Source organism: Accipiter gentilis, chromosome 26 (genome assembly GCF_929443795.1).
Source record: "Accipiter gentilis chromosome 26, bAccGen1.1, whole genome shotgun sequence".
NCBI classification, from domain to species: Eukaryota; Metazoa; Chordata; class Aves; order Accipitriformes; family Accipitridae; genus Astur; species Astur gentilis.
Window position 1 is genome coordinate 10,864,661 of NC_064905.1, and position 26,288 is coordinate 10,890,948.

General features: G+C 58.2%; 1 protein-coding gene across 6 annotated transcripts in view; it reads right to left on the bottom strand.

The window, feature by feature from the left end:
- Nucleotides 1–26,288, bottom strand: part of ABLIM3 (actin binding LIM protein family member 3) — a 56,984-nt gene that overhangs the window by 14,265 nt on the left and 16,431 nt on the right. For 5 of the 6 annotated variants that reach the window (XM_049829979.1, XM_049829975.1, XM_049829976.1 and 2 more), the window contains exons 2-6: nt 9,778–9,918; nt 7,043–7,226; nt 6,521–6,633; nt 3,825–3,951; nt 3,593–3,686 (exon numbers count right to left, since the gene is read on the bottom strand). In XM_049829979.1, the coding sequence (XP_049685936.1) occupies nt 3,593–3,686; nt 3,825–3,951; nt 6,521–6,633; nt 7,043–7,226; nt 9,778–9,918 (659 nt within the window). The remainder of the gene's footprint in view (nt 1–3,592; nt 3,687–3,824; nt 3,952–6,520; nt 6,634–7,042; nt 7,227–9,777; nt 9,919–26,288) is intronic. The other variant, XM_049829973.1, reaches the window with a different exon arrangement.

A 26,288-nucleotide genomic window follows, 5' to 3' on the forward strand; every position in this document is an offset into this window, starting at 1 on the left:
AGCCTGAGCAAACACACCTGCTGGTTCCAGGCTATACAGATCCTAAACCAATTTTACCCCTAAAAGCCTCATCTGGAGCCCCTGGTGTCAGTGACATTGTGCTAACAGGCTCATCGTGTATCATGCCCTTTGCTCCAGGGAGCTGACCCACCGCCCCACCAAGGCAGAGGCTCCTGAAGGACGGCCAGCTCCTCCTGCTCTGCCCAAGCCCCTGTGCACAAAGCCCTGCCTTGGCAGCTGCCCACCACAGCACTGTGCCAGCACCCCTCCGCGGCAGGCACCCACCAGCCAGTGCACCCACGGCAGACACAACGAGCTGCATCAATTAGAGCAGACAGCCATAAACACAGGGAAAAGAGGTGAAAAATAACCCAGGTAAAGCCCAGCTCCTACTCACTTCAAGGCAGTGTGCCTGCAGTTCCCATCACCTGTATTTCCAGCTGGGTAGAGACAGCTAACGCAGGGGACATGGGGCCCTGGTCACTGATGTGCCACCTCTGAATCTGAGATGGGTTTGGTGCTCTTGGACCCTGTTAGTACCCCCAAAGGCTTGGTGTGCTGACAGTAAGGAAAAAACCCCTCACGTATATACATCTTTTCCTATCTAGACTATACAGGCTGCTGTCACAGGTCAGACAATGCCAAAAGGGGATGCCTTGCAGATTGGTGCGTGGATGTAGAGGGAAGCTGGCTGCTCCCCCAGCAGTATATACCAGCCCAGTCTCAACTTTCATTCCAACACACACCTTCTCCAAAAACTACCCATCTCAACACGCACCACTCCTCCTCAAGGAGCAACTCTCCAAACCATGCACAAACCTTGTTCCTTTTACATTGGTTAATACTGCAGCTCGTAAAAGGCTCCTGGAGGCTGCAAGGGAAGAGACCTGCTTGTTATCACTTCGGGTCCCTTAAAGACTCATTAATCATCCAAGCCTGGCTGCGCAGCTCAGAGCAGTTGGGAAAGCCCAGAGGCTGCCGGGATAGCATGAGAAGGCTCCTTAAGGCCTAAAATTATTTAAAGGCATCCTTTCCATTTCACGCTCTGCCGGAGAAGACAATTAAAGCCTCTGGTTTTACAGATCATTCAATACTGCGAGCAGGCACGTACCTGGGGAGGGTGGGGAGCACAGGCCCAGCCCTGGCCGTGGGGAGGCAAGGGGTGCTCGCCTGGCACAGCCCTCCTGCACCCAAACCCTACGCTCCTCTCGGCTCCATGACGGCGCCTGCGAGGAGGTGGAAGCTCGGCTCTGCCCACAGGGACCTGGGTGCCAAGGCACGTTACTTCCAGCCCACAGTGTCCCATTGCAGAAGGAGGGCTCTCGTGCCCAGGCGTGGGTGCGGCAGGCAAGGTGCTAATGTGAGATGGCTGCTGTCCAGAGCATCTTGTGGGATTCAGCCAGCTTCTTCCCATAGCCTGGCATGGCTGGGCAGAGCTGGCTGGCCCCTCCAGCCAGAAAGAGCCAATGTTGGGAGCAGAGCTGGGGATGGAGGGCACAGGGGGAGGCAGAGAGAACCAGAGCTACTGCCAGGACAAGAGCCAGGGGAAATGGAGGTGAGGGAGAAGGAGGAGGGCTGTTCCCTCGTCACCATCCCAGGACTGCCTCCAGCTTGAAGGTGGGCTGCGACTACCCCACCCATCATGGCCCAAGAGCAGCTCTCTATCCATCCCCTGAGACATGCAGCAGCAAGAACATCCTACGCTCATCCTGACTCCACTGTGGTTGACACCAAGCAAGGAAAACCCCGAGAGCAGCGCAACAAGTGGCTTGGAGGCAGCGGTGCCCGATGGTGCCAGCCAGGCTGGCAGCACAGCCTTCGAGCCCGGGGCAGGGGTCCCAGGTCCCTTCTGGCTCCTCTCACCCGCCCTCACCCACTGAATGTCCCGTACCATGTAACACGCAGCCTGCTTGCCCTGCTGGGATGGTTGAGGATGCTCTGTCCTGGCACGGGGTTATCAGGAACCCAAACGCCCAGGGGAACAGCAGCAGGCATTCAATGTCGGGGGAGCCTCCGGCTTCACCCTGCTCCATTCAGACATTTGCTGATCAAGTAGCCCCATGATGGGCAGCTGGCCCGTGGCAGCTGCTGCAGTGCTGAGCTCACGCTCACAGCAGCCAGTGCTGGGACTGCTGCCGAAGCCTGGCGTCAGCAGAAAGTCTTCTCAGGCAGAGGCAGCTCCCTGAAGAGGGAGAAGATGCTGCAGGGCTCCTGGCACCTGGCTCCAGTTTCAGGGGAGGTTCCCTGGCCAGTCTGGGTGCTCTCAGGTCAGCCCAGCCAGCAGGACTAGAGGGGGTGATGACTTCTTGGCAGGCTGTGAGCAAAACAGGCTGGACATGTCCTGGAACAGCTCTCAGCAGGCTGGAGACCTACACAGCCGCCGCCGCTCCAGCCCACAGCACCTGTGGCCTGGCTCGCTGTGGAGGCACGGTACCTCTGATTTTGGGATACAGCTTCCTATCACTGCTCTCTCAGGACTGCAGAGATGTGGGTGCCAATGCCACCCCAGGAGCACTTCCCTTCTGCTCAGCTGCGCAGAGAGGAAAGTCTCAGGAGTGACTGAGCACGCTTTCAGCATTGCTGCCTCTATGCCACCACAGCCCAGCTCCATAGTATCACCAGGGGGTCTAAAAATCACGACAGGCTTTATTCTGGCATCATTCTCTATGCCTCCTGAGCCTTTAGTTTACCCTCAGACCAGATTTTCTGGCTTTTTTTTTAACCCTGCAAACATGGGGGTAGAAACAGAAAGCGTGAGAGGACACCTCACCTCCAGGAGCAGGGACCACAGCCAGGATGTGACCACCTGGCTGATGGGAAGGACCAGCCCTGGTGGACCTGTGAGCCCTTCCCCAGCAGCAACTCCCATTCCCCTTGCCAGCTGTGCAGCTCCACCATCACCCAAAACATGCTCCATGGCCACCTGCAACCATGCTTTACTGTGGGATCCCCATGGGATCCCCGCATCCCTCGGTGGCTCGGCCAGTGCAGGTCCTGCTGGCCAGCAATGTGATGAGCAAAGCCCCCTCCCTCTTTGGCCCAGGGAAGAGGACCCCCTGCTCCGGTTGCTGTCCTGCAAAGGGGTGTGCCATGGGGACGGCTGCCTGTGGGCAGGGTGCTGCAGGAGCGGGCAGCAGTGCTGGATGTGTTTCCAAGGCAACAGGCAGGCTGCCTGCACAGGGATGCGCTCAGAAGGCGAGCTGGGGTGAGCATGGTGGGGACACTCCAGAGTCCGGCATGGCAGCAGCTGGTTAAGGCTTGTGTTCCCACATCTTGAGCTCCAGACACATCCCAGCACACCCTGGCCACTGTGTGCTCTGGCTGCTTCTGGAGTTCCAGTATCCAAGCCACCTCTCCAAAGCTCTGCAGCATGGTGGTGCTCCTTTCCCCACTCCCACCCCTAGAGAAGGCGGTGAGACTGTGTCCACATACCTGCTGCAGGACGAGCCATGGCCCCGAGAGATGGAGGGTAGCATGACAAGGGTGTAGGATGATGAAACTCCCACACCTCCCCAAGGCATGCACCTCTGGGTGGGATGCATGCAGTCCCAATTACAGACCGGGGCGGGTTGGCTGCAGCCCCAGGACTCACCTCCAGGACCCTGCCGCTGATGTACCGGTCACAGGTCTCGCACTTAATGCCAAACTGGGCATGGTAGTCGGACTCACAGTATGGGATGCCATCCCTTTGGGAGAGGGAGGAGAAGGGGGTGAGTGGTGGGGGACCCAGGCTGGGCACCCTGTTGCTGCGGCCCCAGCCCCGGGGGGTGCAGCCTGGCAATGGCCAGCGTGGCCAAGCCTGCTGCCAGGACGGTGGCACTCACTTGCTGATGTACTCGCCGGTGAGGATGATCCCGCATGTTTGGCACTTGAAGCAGCTGACGTGCCACTGCTTCTCCAGGGCCAGGAGGGACTGGCCTTGCTTGATCTCCTCCTTGCAGCCTGCGCAGTCTGGGGGGAACAAAAGCAGGGCGGGGAACGTGGGACCACCACAGCTCCCCGGCGGGGGGCTCGACAGCACGGCAGGAACACCCACATCTGCTGGCCCGTGCTGAGGCACCCCAGCCATTTAACCTGGTGTACCCCTTGCACCCAGAGGAAAGCCCTGCCGCAGAGGATCCCCTTTTCTAGGGGATGCTGCTGTTATAAACACCCTGCTCCTGATACCACTCCAGGAGAAGCCTCTTGGGGATCATTTCTTTATGGGAATATGCCACCTCTGCTCGTTTCCAGCAAAGGAGCCAGGAGGAAAGCCTCCTGCTGGAGCTGGGACCTCCGAGGCACCGCTGGCACCCAGCCACCCCAGCCAAGCACCCGCCGCAGCGCAGTGCCAGGTCTCCCTGCTGGGCTGGCGAATTTAAGCCAGAGCGAGTGCCTGGGCTGCTGGAGCCATGCTGCCCTGGCAGGTCCCCGGGGGCTCCTCTCCGGGACAGGAGCGGTGGGAAGTGTCCGGGAGTGAGCGCAGCAGAGGAAGGGCTGTGCTCTCCGGCAGCCGCGTCCGGCCCCGCTGCAGTATTTACGAGACTCCCTTCCTTCCCTGCTTCCCCTGGCTCCCGTCAAGGCTGGGAGCAGGAAGCACATGGGCCTCGGACTCCTGACCTTGACTTCTCCTTGTCCTCTTCTCCCCCTGGGCAGCAGGTTTGCCCGGATGGGGTTTCTCCTTAACCCCATCCCTGCCACCTCCCTCCCTGCTGCGGCACCAGGGAGGTGCAGCAGCACTGCAGAGGCAGCACAGGCAGCCTGAGCAGGCAGGCTTTTCCACTGAGCCCACCCCAGGCAGCCCTACACCAAGTCCCTGCCTGCTGCACAAAGCTAAGAGGGGAGGATTTTTGACCCCTGGCAAAAAGCAGGCTGGCCAGCTTGGCTGAGCCAGGATCTGTTCCTTCTCTGACACAGATCCTGCTGGTTTTTGAGTCGCTCGCAGGGCTGCAAGGAGAGGCTCAGCATCCTTCTCCTAGGGATGTCCTCCCTGCAGAGTGCACCAGCGCGGGCTCCAGCAGGCACACCTCCCCTGCGACTCCTTCTGGGTAGCACTGTGGCTACCAGCCCCAGGCCACCTGGGCTGCAAGGGGCACATGCAGGCAGCGGGCTACATCTGGCTGCTGCCTGCAGCTGCCTATGAATAAAGCATGGTGCCCTCAGGTAACCCCGCTCTGCAAGCCGGGGAGGAGCGCTGGCGGGAAGGGGATGGGAAGGGAGAGGAAGGCAGGCGAGAAGCAGAGCGTGTGGCTGCCCTTCCTCTGCCCGCTGCCCTGGCCCTGCTATGGCAGACAGCGGGGTGCTGCGGGCTTGGCCACAGCCTGCTGCTGGGCAGCTCGGGGTGCTGATGGGGGAAGCCCTGTCCTCTGGCTGGGGCTCATTCAAACCCTGCCGCGTCCCCTAACTCCATCGGGGCTGTGGTAGAAGCTGGGGGCAGGCACCTTGGGGGGATCCCAGGGACCCATCGCAGCAATTCGTAACTCAACCCAAAAAGTCACCACCAGTGCCACCATGGCAACTGGGTGACAAGGACCATGGGTGACACCACCGTCCTGGGTCTGGCCCTGGCTGCAGGACTCTGCTCCAGGCACTGATGCTCAGGGCTTGCTGAGCCGCAGCAGCATGGGCCCCCAGGCAGCCCCCGCCACCAGGTCAGCCTGCTGACATGGCAGGATTTGGGCACCGTGGTGTGGCACAGCTCCCAGTGCTCCCTGCCTTCTGCCACCTGCCCACACGCTGCGCTGAGACAGCTCCCCTGGAACTTGACAGCAGCAGCAAACATGGAGCATATGGGAGACAGTGAAGCATGGACCACACGTTAATGCTGCAGTCCCCTCACTCCGGACATAGGCTGAAGTGAGCCCTGTGTGCAGCAGCTCTACGCCAGAGGGATGCTCTACCAGCCCCCAAGCACAGCACCCACGGGACGCTCCGCAGTGGCCTGGAGCAGAGAGCCAGCAGCAAGGAAAAACTGGGGGAGCAAAGCATGGCATGAAGGGAGGGTATCCCAAGGAACAACCTGGGGTCAAAAGCAAGGCCAAACCCACCCAAAAGAGCCCATCCATTGCTGTTGTTCAGTTTTAGCTTGGGTTCATTAGTGCATCGGAATGAGCCTAAGAAGCCTTTCGCTGCTTGCAGAGGCAGCGAATAACGCCAGCGTTGGGAAAGCCAGGTGAGCAGTCCCAGGGCTGGCACTTGGACACAGACCTTGGTGCAGCTGGACATACAGCAACATCTGGCCGCTGCCTCAGAGAAAACCCGGCTCCAAAACCCACCCCAGATAACACCCACTGGGGTGACAGCACCCGCCCAGGTCATAAACAGACCAAAGGAGTTTCCAAAACCAGCAGTGACCTGCAATCCTGGCTTGAGCCATGGGACTACCCTGTTTCTCCTCTGAAACCTCTGCAAACACCCACGCCTCCATGCAGTGCTGCACACTGGCTCCAAAGCCCATCCCGTCACCCCCTCCGAGCACCATCCAGGGGCATGTGGTCCCTCTGCTTGCAGCCATCATGTAACACGAGAGCAGTCAACTTACGGCTGGGCCCATGGATCTTGATGGGTTTGGTGCTGATGAGAGAGTGGGAGCAGTTTTGGCAGACGCAGTCCTTCCCGCTGAACGTGACCTTGTCTCCAATGGGGAATGGCTTCCTGTGGCCAAGGAGAAGTGGAGAGGTGTGAGCTGCTCGCTCCCCTCCATGCAATGCTTGTGCTGCCCGTGAGCTCCTTCCCCAGAGGCCAGCAGGACCCACGGTGCTGGGGAGCAGAGGGGCTCCAGGCAAGGGCTACAAGGGGAGGCAGCAAATGCACGTGTGCTGGGGCAGGAGGACCAAGGCAGGCATTAAGGCAGGTCTGCAGGCTGCAAAGGGAAGGGTTGGAGCCATTTCATTGCCTCCCAAGGATTTCCACTAAGATAATGCAGAGGAGCCATCTCCTATGGTGCTGAGTGGGGAACGAGGGGCTGCGGGCTAACTAACAGCCCTCTCCCTGGTGCACAGCCAAGGGCTGTACAGGGCTTCTGCAGGGGGGTCACCCACCCTCAGTGATGGTTTCAGCTCACCTGCAGGTGCTGCAGACAAAACACTTGGGGTGGTAGGTCCTCCCCAGGGCAGAGATGACCTCTCCGGTGATGAAGTCCCCGCAGCTGTCACAGCGGGTCCCGTAGAGCTGCTGGTAGTCGTGGGTGCAGATGTACTCCTGGTTCTTAAAGAAGAAGCCCGACTGGGCCAGGTCACAGCCGCACACTGCAGGGGGAGGACAGGCACCCGTCAAGGGGCCAGCGGGCAGGTCCAGCCCCAAGGGCTCAGCCCGGATCTCTGAGCCCACCTCTGCCGCCTCTGTAGCAGAGGTCCCAGGGCATCCACGAAGACACAGCTTTCTGCAGGTATCTCAGAGGGTTTCCCTTCCCCCCAGATGCTCTAGGGCCTTCCCCCAGCACCACAAGATGTCAGTGTTGGGCTGCGGTGGGGTGCAGGATGGTGCTGCCCAGACAGCCAGGGCTGGGCGCTCCCAGAGGAAACCTCAGTGCCGGGAAGGGAACCCCTGCAGCCCCCCAGTCACCATGCACAAACAGCCCGGGAGAGCCTCTGGCATCCCCTCCTGGACCCACGGCACCTGGATGGGGCTCAGCCCCTCCGTTTGACACTCTCATGGTGTTAGGAAGCCAAGAACAGGACCAGCAGAGGTGGGCATGCCCTAGGGACATTTGGGGAGAGGTCTTCTCCATGCCCTGGGGTGTCCTCTCTCTGCTCCCTGGCCTGGACATGAAGCCGTGCCCTAATGGGAACAGGTCCTGGGACACACTGGGGTTGGTGCTCTCACTGCTCGTTTTTCCATAGGTGTCCAGCCCAACATTGCTTCCTTCCCTGCTGTGGGAACCGTGGGAGGTGCACAGCCCATCAGAGTAATCCAAGGAGATGTGGCAAGCCCTGGCCCTTAGTGTCATTTCCCTCCTATGTCTTCTCCATCCAGAGAGACGTCGAGAGCATCAGACCCTGGAAGGCACCTCAGGAGTAGCACAGGGACCAGGTCCTGGGGCCTCTGCACGATGCCCATCACCTGTCCTGCAAGGTGATGGGGCGCAGGGGGGACTATAGAGCGATGAGCACCTGCTAGCACAGCCCATCTTGGTCTCTGCTTTTACTCTTCACCCGCAAGCACCCCTCTGTCCTGTCCTTGCACACCTCACCTGCACCCATGGGCCAGCCTGCACAGCAGCCACCCTCCCCAGGGCAAGGCTGGACCCACTGGCTGCAGGGCCCACAGGAGCAGAGTTGCAGCTCCTCTCCCGCAGAGCATCCCCTGGGAAAGCTGATCCCTGGAGCTGTGGGTGGACAGCCAGGGGATACAGGGCCAGCACCCACTGCTCTCTGAAAAAGCCTGCCAGCGCTTACTTGTCAGCGACAAGGGCCAGGCCACCAGCTCTGGGACAGCATCGGGAAGCAGAAGGAAGATAAAAACGAGGCAGGTCTGGGCCCTGTTTGCTGTGGGACCCATAGCACATCCCCAGAAGCTGCACCAGCTGTGCCAGGCTCCCCGGGACACATCAGGGACAAGCCATGGGGCTGGCGTGGGAGCCAGCAGTGGCAGGGGGTAAGAGCTGTGAAGGAAGGCGAGACAGGAGGATTTCCTCTCATTACTTATTCCCTTTCACTTGGAAATCAGGCGGTGAGCACTGCCAAGCTCTCCCTGCTGGCTCCTGGACCCTCTGAAGCTGGCGGCTGTCTGAGCTCTTGGGATGAGCAGCTCCCTCTTGATCCTGCACATCCAAGCTCGGAAGAGGCAGGGGGCTCAGCCCAGCACCCCACACGTGTAGGCCAGCCCTGAGGGCAACCTGGGGCCCACAGCCCCTCCCAGAGAGCTGGGGCTGCCTGCTCCATGGGGCACAGGGCTGCAGTAGGGGTGGTGACAGCCCAGGGGAAAAGTCCCCTCCAGCCAAACCCTCTGTTCCCTGGGGAGAAGCAGCAAAGCATGGCCAAAGGGACAGGGATTTATGTCCTGCTTAGTACAAGGTGCTGGGATCTTGAAAGACCAGAGACCTTTAAAAAGCCCTGGTAATGGGATGCTTTACAACCTACAGAAGCAGCCACTGGCCTGGTTGAGAGTGGCTGCTTTAATAAACGCACTAAGGAGCTCTTCAGCCTTGGCTCTGGGCCGTTAGCTTTTACAGCTCCACAGCTCTCCTCTTGTGCTCCGAGAAGATTCAAGCAACCTCCCTCTATTTCTGCCAGCCCCTGGGGGCTGCTGAGCTCCAGCTGCAGCACACAGCATCCCACGGCACCTCAGTTGCATCCCATGCACGGGTAGCAGCGATCCGTCACCCATCTCCAGACCTGTCAGGAGCCGCTCTGGGCACCTCCCCCGCCTCACCGCCTCTCAGCCAAGCTGGCAACACCTCCTCCTCCTCCTGATTTGGGGGCAGGCAGGCAGCTGAAGGACACGGTGGCCCCCCCAGATCACAGATGGGCCGTGGGTACGTTTGGGACCGGCACAGCGTGGGCTGCCGGCATTCAGGCAGCTTGAGGGTAGTGACAGTGCCCAGGTCTCGGCCACCCCTGTTCACAGCCTGACAGCTCTGGCATCACGCAGGGGCATTGCCTGCACCGTGCCAGCCCCGTGCTGTTACCCCCCCGCCTGCACCATGCCACATCCACCCCTGTGGGAAACTACCACCCCCAGGTGCGTGACCACATCTCAGCAGGCCAGGTAGGTCTGTCCCCAGCCTTCTGCTTTCCAGACTGCACCCAGGGCCGTGGGGCAACCTGACCACCAGCTCTTCGGGCGGCACTGTCCTACCTTGGCAGGTGAAGCAGCGGATGTGGAAGTGATTGCTCTGGACACGCACCACCTCACCCTTGCAGGTGTCCCCACAGCGGTAGCACTGGATGACAGTGGAGCTGCTCCCAGGCGTGTAGGGGTTTTGCTGATAGGGAACTGCTGGCAGAAAGGAGGGAGGGAAAAGCAAGAGAGGGGAAGGGTCTGTTAACATTCAGGACACAGCCGAGCATCATGGCACTAACCTCAGCTGGGCAGCTGTAGAAGACCCCTCTGGTGACTGCAACGCAGCAGCCAGACATTAGGCTAAGGGCAAAGGACAGCTGAGATTGTGCCAGCACCCAGTGACTCTGAGCTGGGTATATATCCCTGTCTGGATTTGGGATTTCCCTGTCCCCACAAAAGAGCCACTACCCATGTTTGGCTCACCGGTCTCCAGTCCTAAGTGCTGTGCAGTGCAAGTGCCTGGGCACTGCTCCCAGTTCCTGCATGGATAACCAGCTCACCTGCAGCATCGCCCCAAAGCCATGCAGAGCTCCCCGGACGCTCTCCTACCTCCTAAGCAGGTGCAGGAGGACAATGCAGGGACCAGCTACTCACCGGCTCTGCTCTGCTCAGCCCTTGGGCAGTCCTGGCTGGCTGCTGACCTGCTCAGAAACACGCCAGCCAGCACTGATTTGGCAGCAGCATGGGAAGGAACTGTTGCGTTTTGGAGCTTCCAGTTGTTTGGTTAGGAACTGGATGAAGAAGTAATTTTTCAAGGAGCTTTCAAACATCACAGCAATTGAGTGTTTGGCCCTGGTGGGACTCTCACCTCCCCAGAGAGGAGCAGCATCCCAGCCTCGCTGCTCCTTCCGGAGCGGCACCGCGGCGCGTGCAGGCTCTGTGCTGAGCCGGAGACTGCAGGGAAGGGGAGGGCAATATGACTCCCCTGGAGCTATGGTCAAGAGCTGACCTTCTCTTGCTGCAGATGGTCCTGGGATTTGCCTCCACTCATCGCTCCCCAGCAGCTCTGCAGACCACCACGAAAGGCTGATGCTCTGCAACCTCATCCCACGCTCCAGGGGAGGAACTGTATAGAGGAGGGGGTCTTTCTGCTGTCTCAGCACAATCCCAAAACACATACAGAAAACATTTTAAGGAGCAGCTCCTGCTTTCCCTGCCCCACCTACAAATGCACGGGCTGCTCGCAGGAGCTCCAGGCTGGCTGACACCATGCTCACCGCTGCAGGCAGGGGCCAAGCAGCAAAGGACTTGTGTGCTGTAAGATTTCGGAGAGGGAGTTGCAATTTGGGCAACTCGAGCAGCGAAGGGCAGGATTTCAATGGACCAGAGACTTTCTAACCTAGTGCTGAACTGCATTCCCAGGAACAAGAGAAGCAGTTGATTGAAACCTGGTATGTGAACTCCCTCCAGAGCAGGGAGGAAGGGGCACAGGACAGAGGAGATCACTCATCAGAGAGGCTCCTCGCTCACCGTGAGGGAGATCATGTGACAGGGAAGCGAAACAGCCCATTATTATTGGCTTCAAAAGCAAAGGAAGAGAAGTCAAAATGACATTGAGACTGTCTAACAGTAAAATCCCATCACATATGCCCAGAGATACGCTCTACGGATGTGCAGCACTGCTCACCACTGGGAAAATGGGCTGACCCTCCCTGACCTTATTATTGGCTTCAAAAGCAAAGAAAGAGAAGTCAAAATGACATTGAGACTGCCTCACAGTAAAATCCCATCCCATACACCAGGTGCCCAGAGACACGCTCTACGGACGCGCGGCACTGCTCACCACTGGGAAAATGGGCTGACCCTCCCTGACCCCTGGGGCTATGGAGCTGCCGGGGTCTGGCTGCCTCGCCAAGACCGACCTGAGGGCTGCAAGAAAAGCCAAGGTGCTTTCCTATAAGTGTTCCCCAGACCCCCTGCAAAGCTCAGGCTCCAGCCTTGACACGAACTTCCAAGAGTTGCTGGGACTTCCCTCCTGATTGTGCTCTTGCAGGCCAAGAGCTCTGAGGCCAACAGAGGTACTCGGGGTACTAAAGGGTACTGCAGTGCCAACAGAAGAGCTATAAAACAGGAGTTAGGCCAGCACAGTTAGTGTCTAACTAGTCTAGATCTAAATCACCTTGAGGTCCCAAATACGATGAAGGACGCCTGTAAAGGGAGCAGGGTACCCCCACCCATTCTTCTGCAGGGAGGTGCAAGCCCTGGGAAGAGGTGTCCAGGACCTTCTGCAGCAGCTGCTGCTGGCGGGCACTCCTGAACTCTGCCGCAGCCCGGGGGGACCCAGGGCTGACCCCAACAGGATCTCTCAAGGCTGGAATAAATGGGGGAATCTCTTCTGTAGGGGTCTCCAGCAGAGCAAGAGTTACAGCACTGAAACTTCCTCCCACGCACCCCGTGCTCGCACCCTCGCGGAGAATGAAGCAGAAGCCAAGCCCTGGGACACAGCCACGGCAATCCACAAAGCTCGGAGAGAAAATCAGGAGGGAGGTGGGGTGAAAGGCTAGGAATTAATCAACACTTAAGCAAAAATGAATAATAAAAAATGGGGAAGAAAAAAATAATGTCAGAAAATGCAGGCATCACTTATTCCGGGCTTCTGGTCTCTAGGGGAAACTTCTTGGTGTCCATAGCAACACATCGCCAAGCCCCTGCACTGGCAGGTCTGATGGGAGGGAAGGCAGAGGAAAAGGAGTCGATGGTGGAAGAGATGCTTATAGCTGCGTTATACCACTGGCAGAGATGAAACCGATACGGTCACTCCTATTTGTACCCATGGAGACGGGTCAGGACCCGGCTTAGGCACCATCACCCTCCCGCCTGCCAGCTTTGTTCAGCGCTAAGCCAAAAGCTCCCTGATTTGTGATTAACCTCCGGCCCGTGCTGGAATTTTGCTCTGGGAACATTAATGCATTGTTTTGCTGGGGCTCTGCTTGTTTTTGAGCAGGCAGCTGCCTGCCTCATGGCCTCACGCAGGAAGTATTACACATCACAACACCCCTGAGCAGAGGGACAGCTGAGCAGGGCAAAGCTCATTACACCAAAATAATCCAGTAATAATGTAAGTAGCATTAGTGGCCTCACAGGCTGAGATACAGCAGTCGGGGTGAGGGGGTGGGAGCTGCCCAAGGAATGCCTTAATCTCACCCCAGTTTGCTCATGCTTTTGCTTGTAGAGCGGGAAATTAAGCTGGCTTCGTTCGGCAACTAATGCATTTGTGCTCCACAATGCAGCGCAAAAGGCTGCCCAGGGCCAGGCTCCTGCAGGGCTGACCCCACGTCCCAGCTGGCGCATGATCCGCAGGGTCCGAGGAGCCGTTGTGGCCACAGCCAGGCAGCGAGCTGCCGCACGGGGCTGCGTGGGCACGCAATAGGTTTCCCATTTATCCGGATTAAGGTGGCACCTCCGGTCAGGGATCGGTGCCCCGCACAGTCTTAGGGACAGACAGCGGCAGCCATACGCAAGCAAGGGAGCTTGCGACCCGGGTGGGGGGAGAGACAGTGCCCCCAAAGAACACCCAAGGCTGCACAGAGGAGCTTTGTCCCCAGGAGGGCAGAGGGACCTTGCCCAAGAGATCCTCCACGCCGTGCTGCAGCGAGCAACCTGCAGGTTCCTGCCGTGCATGCCTGGGCAATCCCCCTCCGTTTGCAGAGCACCCACCTTCCGCTTCAGGAGGGTCAATAACCGCGTTTGCCTTCCTGCCCTCTTCCTGCACGGCATCCCAGCCCTCCACCGAGGAGCAGCAGGACAGGGGAACGCTGAACCCTTACACTGCCTCTGAAACACTTTGAGCCCTTCAGGAAGGGTGGCTGATAGACGATCCCCATCTACCTTGGAGTGACAGCAGCTTAACACCAATGTAAATAACAGGGCACAGCTCCCCATAGCAGCTTGGGGCTGAAAGGCTGACATGAAGCAAGCTCCACCAGCTGCTTGGCCCCCCCATCTCTTACCCAGGCAGCCCCATACCCTACCAGCAGCAAATCAGGACCAAGTTTCCAGGAGCACAAGCTGCAAGGAGCAGAACACCCAGTGCCTTTTATAAAGATCCATCCATCATCCCTTACTGGGATCAGACCAGGTCCTCCTGGTTTCCCACCTATCTCCCTCTCCCAGCCCATTAGCCCTCTGGGAGGCTCAGTTAGGTAGAAACTGCTGCAGGTGGGGTTTGCATCATTAGCAACAGGTAATTGGAAGCTCCCACCCAGCTCGGAGAGCCTGCCCTGACACCGTGTTTGCTATCAGCATGTTTATGAGACAGCATCTCCACAGGGGGATGGGGAGGCCTGATTTAATTAATTACCAGTAATTAATATTTGCATAATGCTCAGAGAGCCACAGGTGAAGGGGACTGTGGAAAAGCAAAGCATTCACCCTTTAATTAATAACGAGAGGTGGTACCACAGTGGGAAGCTGAGGTGGGTGGGTGCCAGGGGTTGCTGCTGGGGCCGAGCGCTGGCAGGCGCAGCGAGGTGTGAGCAAGGCGGGTGCTGGCTGCGTGTAGGGAAGATGTCCCCACTGGGTGCAGTGGGTGTCAGCGTGGGGTCCAGGGCGTGCTGGGTGTGTGCCTGGGTGAGACCCGAGTTGGGGTGGATGCCCGGAGGCGAGGGGGAGCAGCAGCAGTGTGCCAGGGCAGGCAGTGCTGCCAGGAGTCCTCGCACCTCCCTGGGGCTGAGCTCTCTTCCAGCAGCCGCTGCCTCCCACTCCTCCCCGCTGCCTGCAGTGAGCGATTCACCACAATCATCCTCTGCGTGCTCCCTGCGCTAACCGGTGCCGTAAATCATCCTCTCGCAAAAACCCACTGGGGGTGGTGGGACCGGGATGGTACCGGGTGCGTGTGGGATGCAGCTCCCCTGGGGAGGGTGAGGGAAGCCGGGCACCCGAACCTTGAGGTGGGCTCGGCTAGCAGACCTCGTGTCCCTAGGGATGAGCCGATGCCACAGCGCTGGGCGAAGGCGAGGAGGGGGCCGGGAGCATGGCGGGGGCTGGGGCGGCTCAGGAAGAGGAAGCCCAGCCCCGCCAGCACGCCAGAGGCGTCGAGGCCGAGGGGCCGCAATGACTGGCCAGAAAGGAATTTTGCTGGAAGCACTGGAGGCTGAGGGAGAGGCTGGGGTGAAGCGCTGGTGATGGGACACAATGTGCTGGGCTGGGGGCAGAGAGCGAGGGGACACAGAAGAAACGCCTGCCGGGATGCGGGGGAAAGAGGTGGTGCTCCGGGAGCCCGCACCCCAAAAATCCTCTTGCTGCAGCAGGGACGCAGGGTGACCTGGCCGGCTCCAAGCCCCGTGGGAGATGAGGGCGAGGGGGAGGATTTCCCCTCCAGGCAGGAGCTGCGCTGCGCCCCAAGGGCGGCCGGGGAGGAAGGGTGGGAGCTCCAGCGGCTGCGGGATATGGGTTTCTCATCAGCAGCGGGGCTGAGGGCTCCTGCCTGCTGTCCTGCAGCGGCCAAAGAGCTCGGCCGCAGCCATAAAAACGCCTTGGGGAGGAAGGGAAAGACGAGCTTGGAGCCAAATGATGCTGGTGCTGGAGGGGGGGACACAGGGAGAGCTGCAGCCAGCCATCCTGTGGGGCTGCCTCCGACCCCAGCACGTGGGAATGAGCCTGCTCCGGCCACCCTGGCTGCTTGCCCACCCCAGCTGCCTGCTGAGAAGGAGATGGTGGGCAAAGGTGCTGGGGGCTGTCGGCCGCGGGTAGCTGGGTAAGGGGTACAATGTGGGCACGTGTGCCCTGCCATGGCGGTGCTGGTGGTCCAGTTGAAAGATCAGCCAAATTACCCCTGGAATAAAGGAAGGGGCTAATGGGGATGCACAGCTCCAGCGGTGAATCTGACACCTGCTGTGACATCTGCACGGCCATCTCGGTGCTCAGGCAGCTGGCCACTGCTTTCCATCAGGGTTCCACAGATAAAAGTCATTTGAATTAAGGAGAAAATTATATATTTACCTTTGGTCAAATATTTTCTCTTTTGATCCTTCCAGATCCAGAAGTGTCACATGATTCCTTACTTAGTATTTACATTTTAAGCTGGGGCAGGCCAGGTGCTCCTGATAAAGTCATGGGCCAAGGGCAGGTACCATGGATCTGCTGTGGGATAGTTTGAGCCTGGAGCAGCTCTGGCTGCTTCTCCCAATGTTTGCATTGCATCTATTGCTGTCCTCATGTGTGCAGCACAGGAGTGGGCTGTGAGGGGCACCAGCAGAGCGGGCAGGGAGTGGGGCAGTGCAGGGAGTGTGGGCTGGGAGCACTGGGGAACACCCGCCTTATGCAGACCAGGCACTGAGGTACTTCCAAGCCATCAGAAAACAGTCATGTTAGTCGGCACAGAGCGTCGTGCAGGCAGGATTACAGATCCCAGCAAGTCCACGACAGCTTCCCCTCTCCTCTCCCAGCTCGCAGGCAGAGCCATCTGTGGCTTATGGCTAAAAACCGTGTCACAGCTCCTAATCTAGCCCTAGGGCTTCCCTAATTAGATCATGACCAATTATTGCTTCCACCTGCCTCACACTGTCCCCTTGCCCCCCACCACTGTCACTCCCGCACTGCGTCACCTTCCTCGGCGTGACACAGGACAGAAGATGTGGGTGCTGCAAGGATGGGAGTCAGCAGAGCTGGAGTGGCAGATGCCAACGTGGGCGAGGGCATGTGGCTGCCGGCAACAGGACAGGGCTGGGATGGGGATGCTGGGCCAGCACTGGCACCATATGGGGGAGAGAGTGTTCTTTAGCTGGGTATCACGGGTAGGACCTGTATGAGCGTGGCTGGATATCACAGAGGATAATGGCAGCTAAACTCCATGCAAGTCCTTTCTTTGCAGAGGCAGGTCAAGGATGCAGGGCAGAGGTGCCAGCCCCATGCTCCTGCTCCACAGCACCTTTGCTGCTCCCCATGTGCCACTGCCCGGCCCATCTGCACCTCTCCTGGGAGGGCTGGCAGCCGGGTGAAACCACCGCAACAGGCTCCTAACGAGCTCAAACACATGGTCTGGCCCTGCTCCAGCCCCCAGCTGTGGGGCTCACTGCAGCTTTGAACCTCGGGACGCTTGAAGGCTTGCACCCTGCCTTGGCAGGATGGCAGGCGAGAAGGATGGGGGCTGGGGGCGTGGGCACCATGATTTGCACTGCAGAGGCAGTGCTGCCCGCGCAGAGGGGGGGAGCGGGCAGAACCAGCCTCTCCTCTTGCTCTGTTCCCCAAGCTCCCAGCACCATGCTGGGAAGCAAAGCAGCCAGTACTGGGGGGGGGGGGGGGTTCCCGAGATCTCATGTCAAGCTGAAACTGGGAGGAGGCAGCAAATTGTCACTGTCACACAGACTCAAGTGGTGGCAGCTGCTGTGGCTGGCCAGTGATGCAGGAAGGTGCCCAAATGGGTGCCAAAGCCTCATGCTAACAGCAAGGGCATGGCAGGACCACGTGCTGGGGTGGGAGCTGGTCTGCAGGGGGGATGCACTGGTACCACTCTGAAAAGAGAGAGAAGGGAGCTCAAAAACACAGTCAGAGGAGACAAAGGAGAAGGGTAAAGAAAAAGAGGGAAGGAGAGAAGGAGAAAAAGAAAGAGAATAGAAGGAAAAAAGGAAAAAAGATGGAGCAGTAAACAGCAAAGGCCCTGCCCGCACAGCAAACTTTGTTTCTGGCTGCATACGTGGAAATTATTCTCCAAATGCGAGTGGTGAGGAAGCCGGCGATTGTCTCCCCGCACTGACCCAGCTGCTGGCAGCTGCCTGTGCCTGCCCGCAGGATGTTTACTTCCCCAGTGCAGGCAGCCCAGGCAGGGCTCTAACATGCCGGGGAAACCCGAAGACCCCACTGCCAGCTGAGGCTGCAGCAGGTTTTACCTCCTCCCCTGCAGAAACCTGCTACCCCCTGGGGAACCCGCTGCCCCCACCACCTCCCAGTCCCAGCCCCACTGCCAGCAGGGCCATGGGGTGTGCTGGGCAAGGGGCCCCAGCATGTCCCTGGTTTGCTGAAACCACCAACTGCTCCAATTGTGATTTTTCCAGATTCTCAAGAAAAAGAGGAAAAAGTTGCTCTTCTAGTTTTTGCAGCTGCAGGGAAATTTGAAGACCTTGGTGCAAAGCAGCACGACAACAGAAAGCCTTGTGTAGTGCTCACAAGCAGCCACAGCCTGACAGCTATTCCCTGGGCTGCCCAGAGCTGGCGAGCCAAGGAGCATGTTGTCCCAACAACCCCCAACCATCCAGCCCAGCAGTGGCCAGGGAGCACCACAGGGAACAAGCCTGTGTGTGGCATCCTCACTCACAGGGTTGCAGCAATGGTCGCACCCAGAGCACCACTGTGGCAAGAGTCATCATCCAGAGAAAGAGGTCCTTTCACCGCTCACCAGGCAAAGGAGGAAGATGAGCATCCTGCCACAGGCATCCCCAGCTCCACGCTGGTCTGTGCCACGGGGCACGTGCCCAGAGCTGGGCTGCACCCCTTGCTACTGATGCTCTCATCCCAGTAGCAGCGTCCGCTCAGAAGTGCCAGGGTTTTTAACAGTGTTTGCTTCCCAGCACAGAACCACCCTTTAAAGTTTAATCATCACTCACCAGGCCCTGCTACTAAATAAATGAAGAAGTGGAGGGCTTGGTGGGCGCGAGCCTCCACTGCCTGGCAAGCGCTGTGGCATGGGGCTGGCATCTCCTGAGAGCTTCGCTAACACCTCTTTCCTGCAAGGGCCCTGCCAGGATGGCTGTGTGGGGACCGGAGGAGGGTGAGGGGCCGGGAGCGTGGCTGTGCACCCCCACGTGTGGGATTTTGGGGGGCGTGGAGCTCGAGAGGGGGCTGAAGCAGGGCAGGAGGTCTTGGGGGTGTAACACTGGAAGATAACACGTGTTAGAAGGAGTTTAACATCTGCATTTGAACAGCCACATTAGTGCATGGCTTGCATGGTATGTATGTGCCCTCCACACTGGCTGCTTTTCTCCCATCTCCAACAAGCGCTGCTGAGGTCTTTTTTTCCCAGATAATACTTGTACAGCTTGTCATGGCAACAAGATCTCCTTGAACTGCAATTGCAGTCGGGACGCCTGGTGCTAGCACGTTTGCCTGTCTGCAGACATCACAGAAGCCCCTTCCAGCAGAGCTCTGTCCTCCACAGATCCCCAAACTGGGTGCGAGTAGAAGCCCCAAGGGAGGGCGGCAGCCTGCCTCCCCGCACCGGGCCCAAGCTGCCCCCCGAGTCGGATGCAACAGGGATTTGGGGATTTTTGCAATGACTAACAAACACTACCAGGCAGTTCCTCCCATTTCACCCCCTCCAAGAAGGGTCTGTGGGATGCTCAGCCCCCTACGCTGGGCCAGTTGCTCCCCACCTTGTGCACGCCTGCCCCCAGCAGCAATTTGCAGGAGGAATGGAAGAACTGGGTGATGCGGGAGAAGTAAGGCTGTGCATCCAGCAACCCCCTCCTCGCAGGCAGCGCAGAGGCTGGGGCTGCTCCTCCCATGGTCACCCTCCTGGGCACAGCACTCAGAGCTGCAGGCAAAATCCTCTTGGCTGCTGCCCACCTCTGCTCCCAGCACCTCACTTGCTCCAGGAGCCACTCTCCACAAGCAATATTGTTCTCATCCTAACATGTGGTATCACACCCAGAGCGCCTGTCCCATCGGGGCCCCAGGCTGCATCCCAGAACTGACACCAAGTGCTGCAGATAACCACACAGGTTAAGAGACAAGGAGTTCAGCCCCTCCGACAGCTCGCGAAAAAGAGATCCCCCAGCACCTGGTGTACCATATCTATATGCAGGCTGAACGTGCCGCAGCTGCCTGTATATCTTACATGGCATGCCCAGTCTCCCAGGCAGGCATGGTATTTCCACTGAGCGTGGGGCTGGAGACGTAGTACTCAACAGGGAATCGCAGGCACTAGGAATGGCAATAAATCTCCAAAAGGCACAGCTCAAATTTCACAGTAACTACTTAATTCCCCTCCCTATTATCCCTGAGAATATTTTAGCAGTACTTGGCGTCTTGGGGAGAGGAAGAGAAAGGATAGATTGCATTTTAATTAATAATGGCTGAAATGCATGGCTGCCCAGGGCAGGAGCCATGGTGAGCCTGGAGCAGGGAGTTATGCTGAACAGAAGGGGATGGCATGGAGGGCCCCAGGCATCAGAGGGCTCGTGCTGGGTCCTGCCCCAGGGTGGCTCCAGCATGACAGCTGTGAGTAGCACCCTCTGCCCCATTCCCAGGCAGGAGCAAGGATGCTCTATACCTCTGCAAGCCAGGCAGCTACCTTCCTTCTTCCTCTTAAAATCTTTGTGAGGACATTAGCTAGTCACAGCCCTGAAGCTCACACCCCACTCTGACACGAGGTCAGGCTCATGAATAGGGAAAAAAGCCCAGTGAAGGGGGAGCCGCCCCGATGGTGAAGCTGGGGAGTGGCAGCCGTCCACATAGCCAGCCCCTGCTGCAGCACCCGGAGGTGGCTAAGGCTCTTGGTTGCCAGAGCCCAGGATCACTGGGGCACTAGCAAGGACCGTGGCAGTCCCAAGCATCCTTTTGGGGTGAGCAGGACTGCTCCTTGCTGCTCCTCAGCATTTGGCTATCCAATTGCTATCCAGATCCATTACAGCAGTAGGAAGCCCCCACCAGCTACCTGGGACTAGCAGTGCTGGGAAGTGAGATGCTTCCCCCAGCATGTGGAATACAAGTCTCCATCCCCTGACGGCTATGAGGTGACTTGTGCCGCCAGTAACGCCAGGTCCCCCACCCCCTGCAAGAGAAGCCTGGCCAGGAAAACTCCCTAGCTTGCACGGGTACCAAGTGCAGCAAGGGTGGAGGGGACCAGATCAGAGCTGCTTTGGCCCCATGAGCAAGCCTCCGGGGCCAACTAGACCAGATCCACCGGGCTCCCCAAAGCCACACTGACATCCCTCCACAATGCACCTTCACCCTAAGCTTGGGTGTCTGGTGGCTTTGGTGCCATAAGCCACTCCTCACAGGATGTGCAGGGCTGAGAAGTGCGTGATTCAGACACCCCGAAGCACCCTGCAGCTCCCACAGCCGGGGGTCAGGAGCCCAAGGGCCACCCGCAGTCTGGGAGCCGGCCAAGCTGTGCAGGGACAGCCACCGAGCTGGTGCAGAGCTGGAAGCCAGGCAGGGCACCATGGCAGCACACCGGGCTGCATGGCACAAGCAGGCATAGGGCTGGGGAGCTGCACGGAGCCTCCCAGGAGTCCAGGCAACTATCGATTTGCTTCGCTTTCAAGAAAAACAGAGCAGTGAAGCCATGGGGGAGAGAGGGCGAGAGGCACGTGTGTGTGAGCTGAAGGAGAGATGGAGGATACAGACAGCAAACAGGCGTCCCCAGGGGCCGAATCCAGAGCACATGCACTGTCCAGAGCTCTCCTCTGCACCCAGAGGTGCCCCGCCACCGTGGGGGACACAAGCATTCAGATACCCCAAGCAGATGCCTGCACGCACACGCTCTTCACTTGGGAGGCTGCTAAGATGCTGGATCCAGGCCCAGAAAGCCAGAACAGGTCCCTCTTGAGGGACTGCCTCTCAATTCAGAGGGTCAGCCACCATTTAGGAGGTCTGATGAAGCAATAAGCAGCAGGAGTGAAGCCCAGTGTGACGCAGAGATACAGGAACCAGCGGGGAGCTGCCTCGTACTGTGTGTCCCAGCCCTGCACTGGGGTGGGGGGGTCACAGCCCTTCGGTCCACAGCCCCCATGGCACCTGCTGGGAGAGGCAAGACCAGACTCCCACAGCTCTGCACAAAACCCACCCTTTTACACGCAAATCCAACAACAATCCGGCCAGGGACGCAGAGAGAGCCGACAAACACCCTCCTGCCCTCTCACCCCATGCACATCTCTCTGCAGCGTCCCAGCCCCAACCCACAGCCAGAGGCATCCCTTGCCTGCCACGTGCAGCCAGGGCACGGTGCCGGAGCCGCTCCCGCTGTTGGCATTTGCTACCGCTCCCACTGACCACTGCCTCCTCAGCAGATGTGCGGCACTCTCCGAGATCAGCATTTTGGGCTGCAGAAAGGTTTATTTGAGGCGGGTGAGGAGGGATCCCTGCTGAGAGGCTGAAGATGGGATTTCATCCTTACATCTGCTTCAGCTTAAAAAAATCTTGCCCGAGCTGCTATAGATACAAATAAATTGTGTATGAGCGAGGGGGTGTGAGGCAGATGAGCGCATCCTGCACAGAAACACATTGCACATCCATGGCTTGAGCTTTGCCTGGGTCCCAAAGCAGGGCTGGGGTGTGGACTACCCTAGGACAGGGATCTGGGTGAGCACAAACCCACACGAGCAGTCAGAGGCACATGGCTGCTCTTGGTGGCCCTCTCTGGTTCCCAGGTGCAGGAGGACCACCTGAGGCCGCGTTCTCTGGAGGACACCGTGCTGCAGCGTACAGCCAAATCCTTGGTGGCAGCCTCCCTCTGCCCTGCTCTGGACTCTGCTGTCCCCAGGGCATGCACGCCTCATGGGGCGACACGCCGTCCCAGCCCTGAATCTCCAGGGCAATGGGATGCTGAAGAGCAAGAGCAAATGAAGCCTTCCCCACGTCCCCTCCTCCACTGCGGCCATCCTGTGACATTCCCCTCCCTCAATACACATGACCACTGCATCCCACCCATCCTCTGAGTGTGGGGCCAAACCAGAGCTGCTTCCCCCAGCAGGAGCTTAGGGCCACCCAAGAGCCGCACGGGTCCTACCAGCCCTACTGCTGCCCTTGGCCACCCCAGCCTCTCTCCTGCTCACCTAGGGTGATGCTGGCTGGGGAGGGGACCCGGCAGGGTGGTCTCAAGGGAGGCAGCCCACTTGGCAGCCAGACACTGGCCAGAGCCCATCTCCTCCCCCAGATTTTATTCATGAGGCATGACAAGTGGGTGAGCTAGAGCCAGCCAAACAGCTCACCCAGCAGCCTCAGACAGTGAGAATACAGGAGGAACGTGCCTCGGTTGGAGGTTGGACCCAGCCCACATGATGCTATTTTCTGCTCTAACCAGGCTGGACAGGTTTGGGGGTGGGGTCCCTGTGAGAGGACGCCCTTGGGTCCCAGAGTCAAGGGATGCCAGATGTGCGTGGTAGAAGAGACTAAACTTGAGGTCCTGGCCAAAAGATGAAAACCGTTAGCTCATCGTTTTGCCGAGGCCAAATCTCCTGCTAAATAGAGTCTATGTTCAACGCTGGGAGGCAGTCCGTGCTGCGTGGGAGTGCAGGGAGCCCAGAGAGACTCTCCCCTCCACTGCCAAAGCCCACCCGCTGCCACCAGCCAGGGAGGCAGCAGACCGGCTGAGCTTTAGCAGGAAGGATCCATCCCAGCCAAAAAAGAGAGAGAGAAAAAAAGAAAACCCCCAAACCCAGAAAGGGGTTTTCTGAGGAAGGGAAAGGGCAAAGGAGCTGTCAGATGGTCTCTGACACGGTGGCATCTCCCACTGGGCCTTGGAGGGGGCTGTGGAGTCAGTGCCAGGGTGTCCAGGACAGGAGCTGACACAATGGAAACATTCAGGCTGGTTCCTTGCACGCACACAAATGTGCCGGAGACAGCCAGGACAGAAAGGAGCTTATTTCTGGCTGATGCATGGAGGGATTTTCTGTTTGCTGCTGTGTTTTGTATTTGTGGCTTCCCGTATGGAAATGCTTTTTCCCTTTAACCTCCACCCACAAGCCCAATGGATTTTGTTGCAGTTTTCAAAACATATGGTGCATACATCAAAAACATAAAGGATGCTATATTTAAAATATTATAAAGCAAGCCAGGAGCCAGCATTTTTAAACTAGGGCAGGGTCTGAGAGTGAAAAATGTGGGGATTTAGGATTTTCTGTACCAGATCAGAGAAAAAGCCCCGTTAGACAAGACAGAGCCAGGCTGGCAACCCGCCACCTTGCAGCAGACTGTTGCTTACATAGTCTGGTACCAAATTCTGGGAGAGGATCCACCTGGTTAGCCTGCATGTCTGCACCCTGCTATTTCAGAGGGGCCACAGTGCTGCTGAGTCCAGCACCTCTCTGCCCTGATCATTCAGTTTAGCATCCAGCTGATACTTGGCAAAGTGGTCTGCATGTGATGCTCTAGAAAGGCAGCCCCAAACCATAATCCACTGAGCTACTTTCTTCCTGGCTTCTGCAATCAGTTGATTCCCTGATGGGCTGAATACCGCCTGTATTACTCCACTAATCGCTCTGTGCATAGCATCATTTAGCTGGCCAATACGAGCACGGCAAGGATGAGAACTTCTTGCCTTTTGCAAGCACAGGTTAGAAGACCAGAAACTCCTCCATGTCATTTCTCCAGCCTGGAGCTTGTTCTATTCTGCAGAGTGCAGTACACTCACTCGCTTTATTTTAAACCATACTCACACTGGCATTGTAACTTCAACCCAGGAGACTGCGTCATAGCCAGGGAATGAAGGGTGTTGGATTTGCTATTTTTAACTCCTTCTACTCCAGGGGGGGAACTGAAATCAAATCTCTATCCAGAAACACTATAGATATTAGTGCAATGAAATGGGAATTTGGACTGGAGGTGACAGCTGGCAAAGTGAGCCCTGGCGTCACAGAGGAGACAATCTCCCCATAAATAGGATGCATAGGAGGGATATACGTTACAGAGCAATCTCAGTGCCACCAGCCTGTGCTCAGAGGGACAGGAGGTTCAAGACCAGCCACCCCCCCAGCCAGTCCCATTCCAGGGGATGAATTATGGCTCAGGGCTGGCAGCAAACACCATCAGGAGCTTCCCCAACAGGCTCCAAATTCCTCTATCCACTCTTATATCCTGGGAAGGTGCTTTCTAAAACAACTGGGATCTCATCAGCTGTGGCCCTGGGAGGGGGAGGGCAACACAGCCCAAGACTGCAGCACAAAGGGCATCACCACATCCCCTTGGAGCCTTGCTGAACCAAACTGCCTGCAAACCATGGGGTTGGAAGAGACAAAATATACACCTCCAGTCAATTAATACAGACCATCCCACAAAAACTGTGCAAACCTTCTTTCAGAGAAGGGCTTATCAGAGCCCCAGGCCTCCTGACCGCAGCAGGGTCCCTGCAGCCGAGAGCCATGCAGCACAGAGGGTGTTTACTGCTTTTCTTAATCTACTGTGATCCCCACTCTAACTCTGTTAAATGTAGCAAATGGAGCCTTTAAGTGGTCATAAAAAGATTGTACCCACCCCCTACGGAGCTTATTTGAGACACCTGGCCGTGCATATGGGTGGCAGAGAGGGGAGCACAGCAGACACCAGGGCTGTGCAGGTGGTGGGGTGCAGTGGGGGACAGCACCGTGCCAGGAAAAGCCCCATGGCCACCAATGGGTTTCAGGCACCACAAGCACTGCAGGATGGCACAAGGCATCAGACAGGCATGCTGACCCACAGGCTCCTCAGGACAGTGCTAGAAGACACCGCATCACCAGCCCCTTGCTGCCTGATGTCCACCTCGCCCACTCCACCCTTAGGACCTGCAGTAAGGGTAAAACCCCACAGGACGGAGCATCTTTTACAAGTTATGAAGAGCACAGCCTCTCAGCACTGCAAGGGGGTATCCTTGTGTGGATACCCCAGAGGGGTACCCCGGAGGATACCCCGGTGGGGATGCTCCCCTGCCAGCAGCACCCCTCCCTGAGCTGGCTGACAGTGGTGACAATGTCTGATGGCAGCATCTCAGGTCTCTCTGCAAGCCACTGCCCCAACCCACCTACCAAAGGTGAAAGGTGGGTTCAGAGCGAGGGAACTCCCTCCCTGCAATGCAGGGATGCACTAAGGAGTCTCTGGGACAGGGGACAGAGCAGGCTGGAGCAGCCACGGGCCACCCCTGGTGCAGAGCCAGCGTGGGGCTCTTGGCAGCCTGCAGCTGCAAGCCCTGCCCACGGCTGTCTCCTAGCACACGTAGATGTGCACTCATGCAGGCGTGCGTGGCCAGCCACAACAGCCTGGCCTCCCTGCTCCTCCACCAGCGACTGCTCCAGGCTGAGGTCCATCCCGCTGCCCCAGGAGAGGCAGATCCCCCCTCTGGGCTCTGCAAGGGCTCCAGGAGATCCTGCACAGACTGGTGAGGCACTCCGGTCTCACCCAAAACTGTTAGCGTTTAGCTTCTATGTCGGTTTCAGTTGGCCAGAAACTGAGCTTTTGCTATTAAGAGACAGCAGTTTTTGTTCTTCTTGCCATCTGTATGTTTGTGTATTTCCCCTACCACCATAATTAGCAGGCTGGGCTCCAGCCAGGCTCAGGAGGAGATCTTAGTAGATGTCTTCCCAGCAACTTGAACAGCTTCATCTTTTTTTTATGGCTGCCCTAGTGCGGTCCCCATCACCAAGATCATCACAGCCCAAGCTGTCACTCCTGGCACCCCAGCAGAGGCAGCAGGGATGGGGACACTGCGCTCCAAAGAGCATCAGGCCCTGCAGCTGCAGGGGCCAGCACCCAAGTAGCACAGGTGAAGGTCAAAACCCCACACCACAAAAGGAGGTGGAAGGTTTGCCATACTCCTGCCAGGTCTCCCAGCATGGGCCCACGTCACCAGCACCTCCAGAGCTCTGCCACACAAGCCCAGCTCTCTCTGCCCTCTCTGGGGT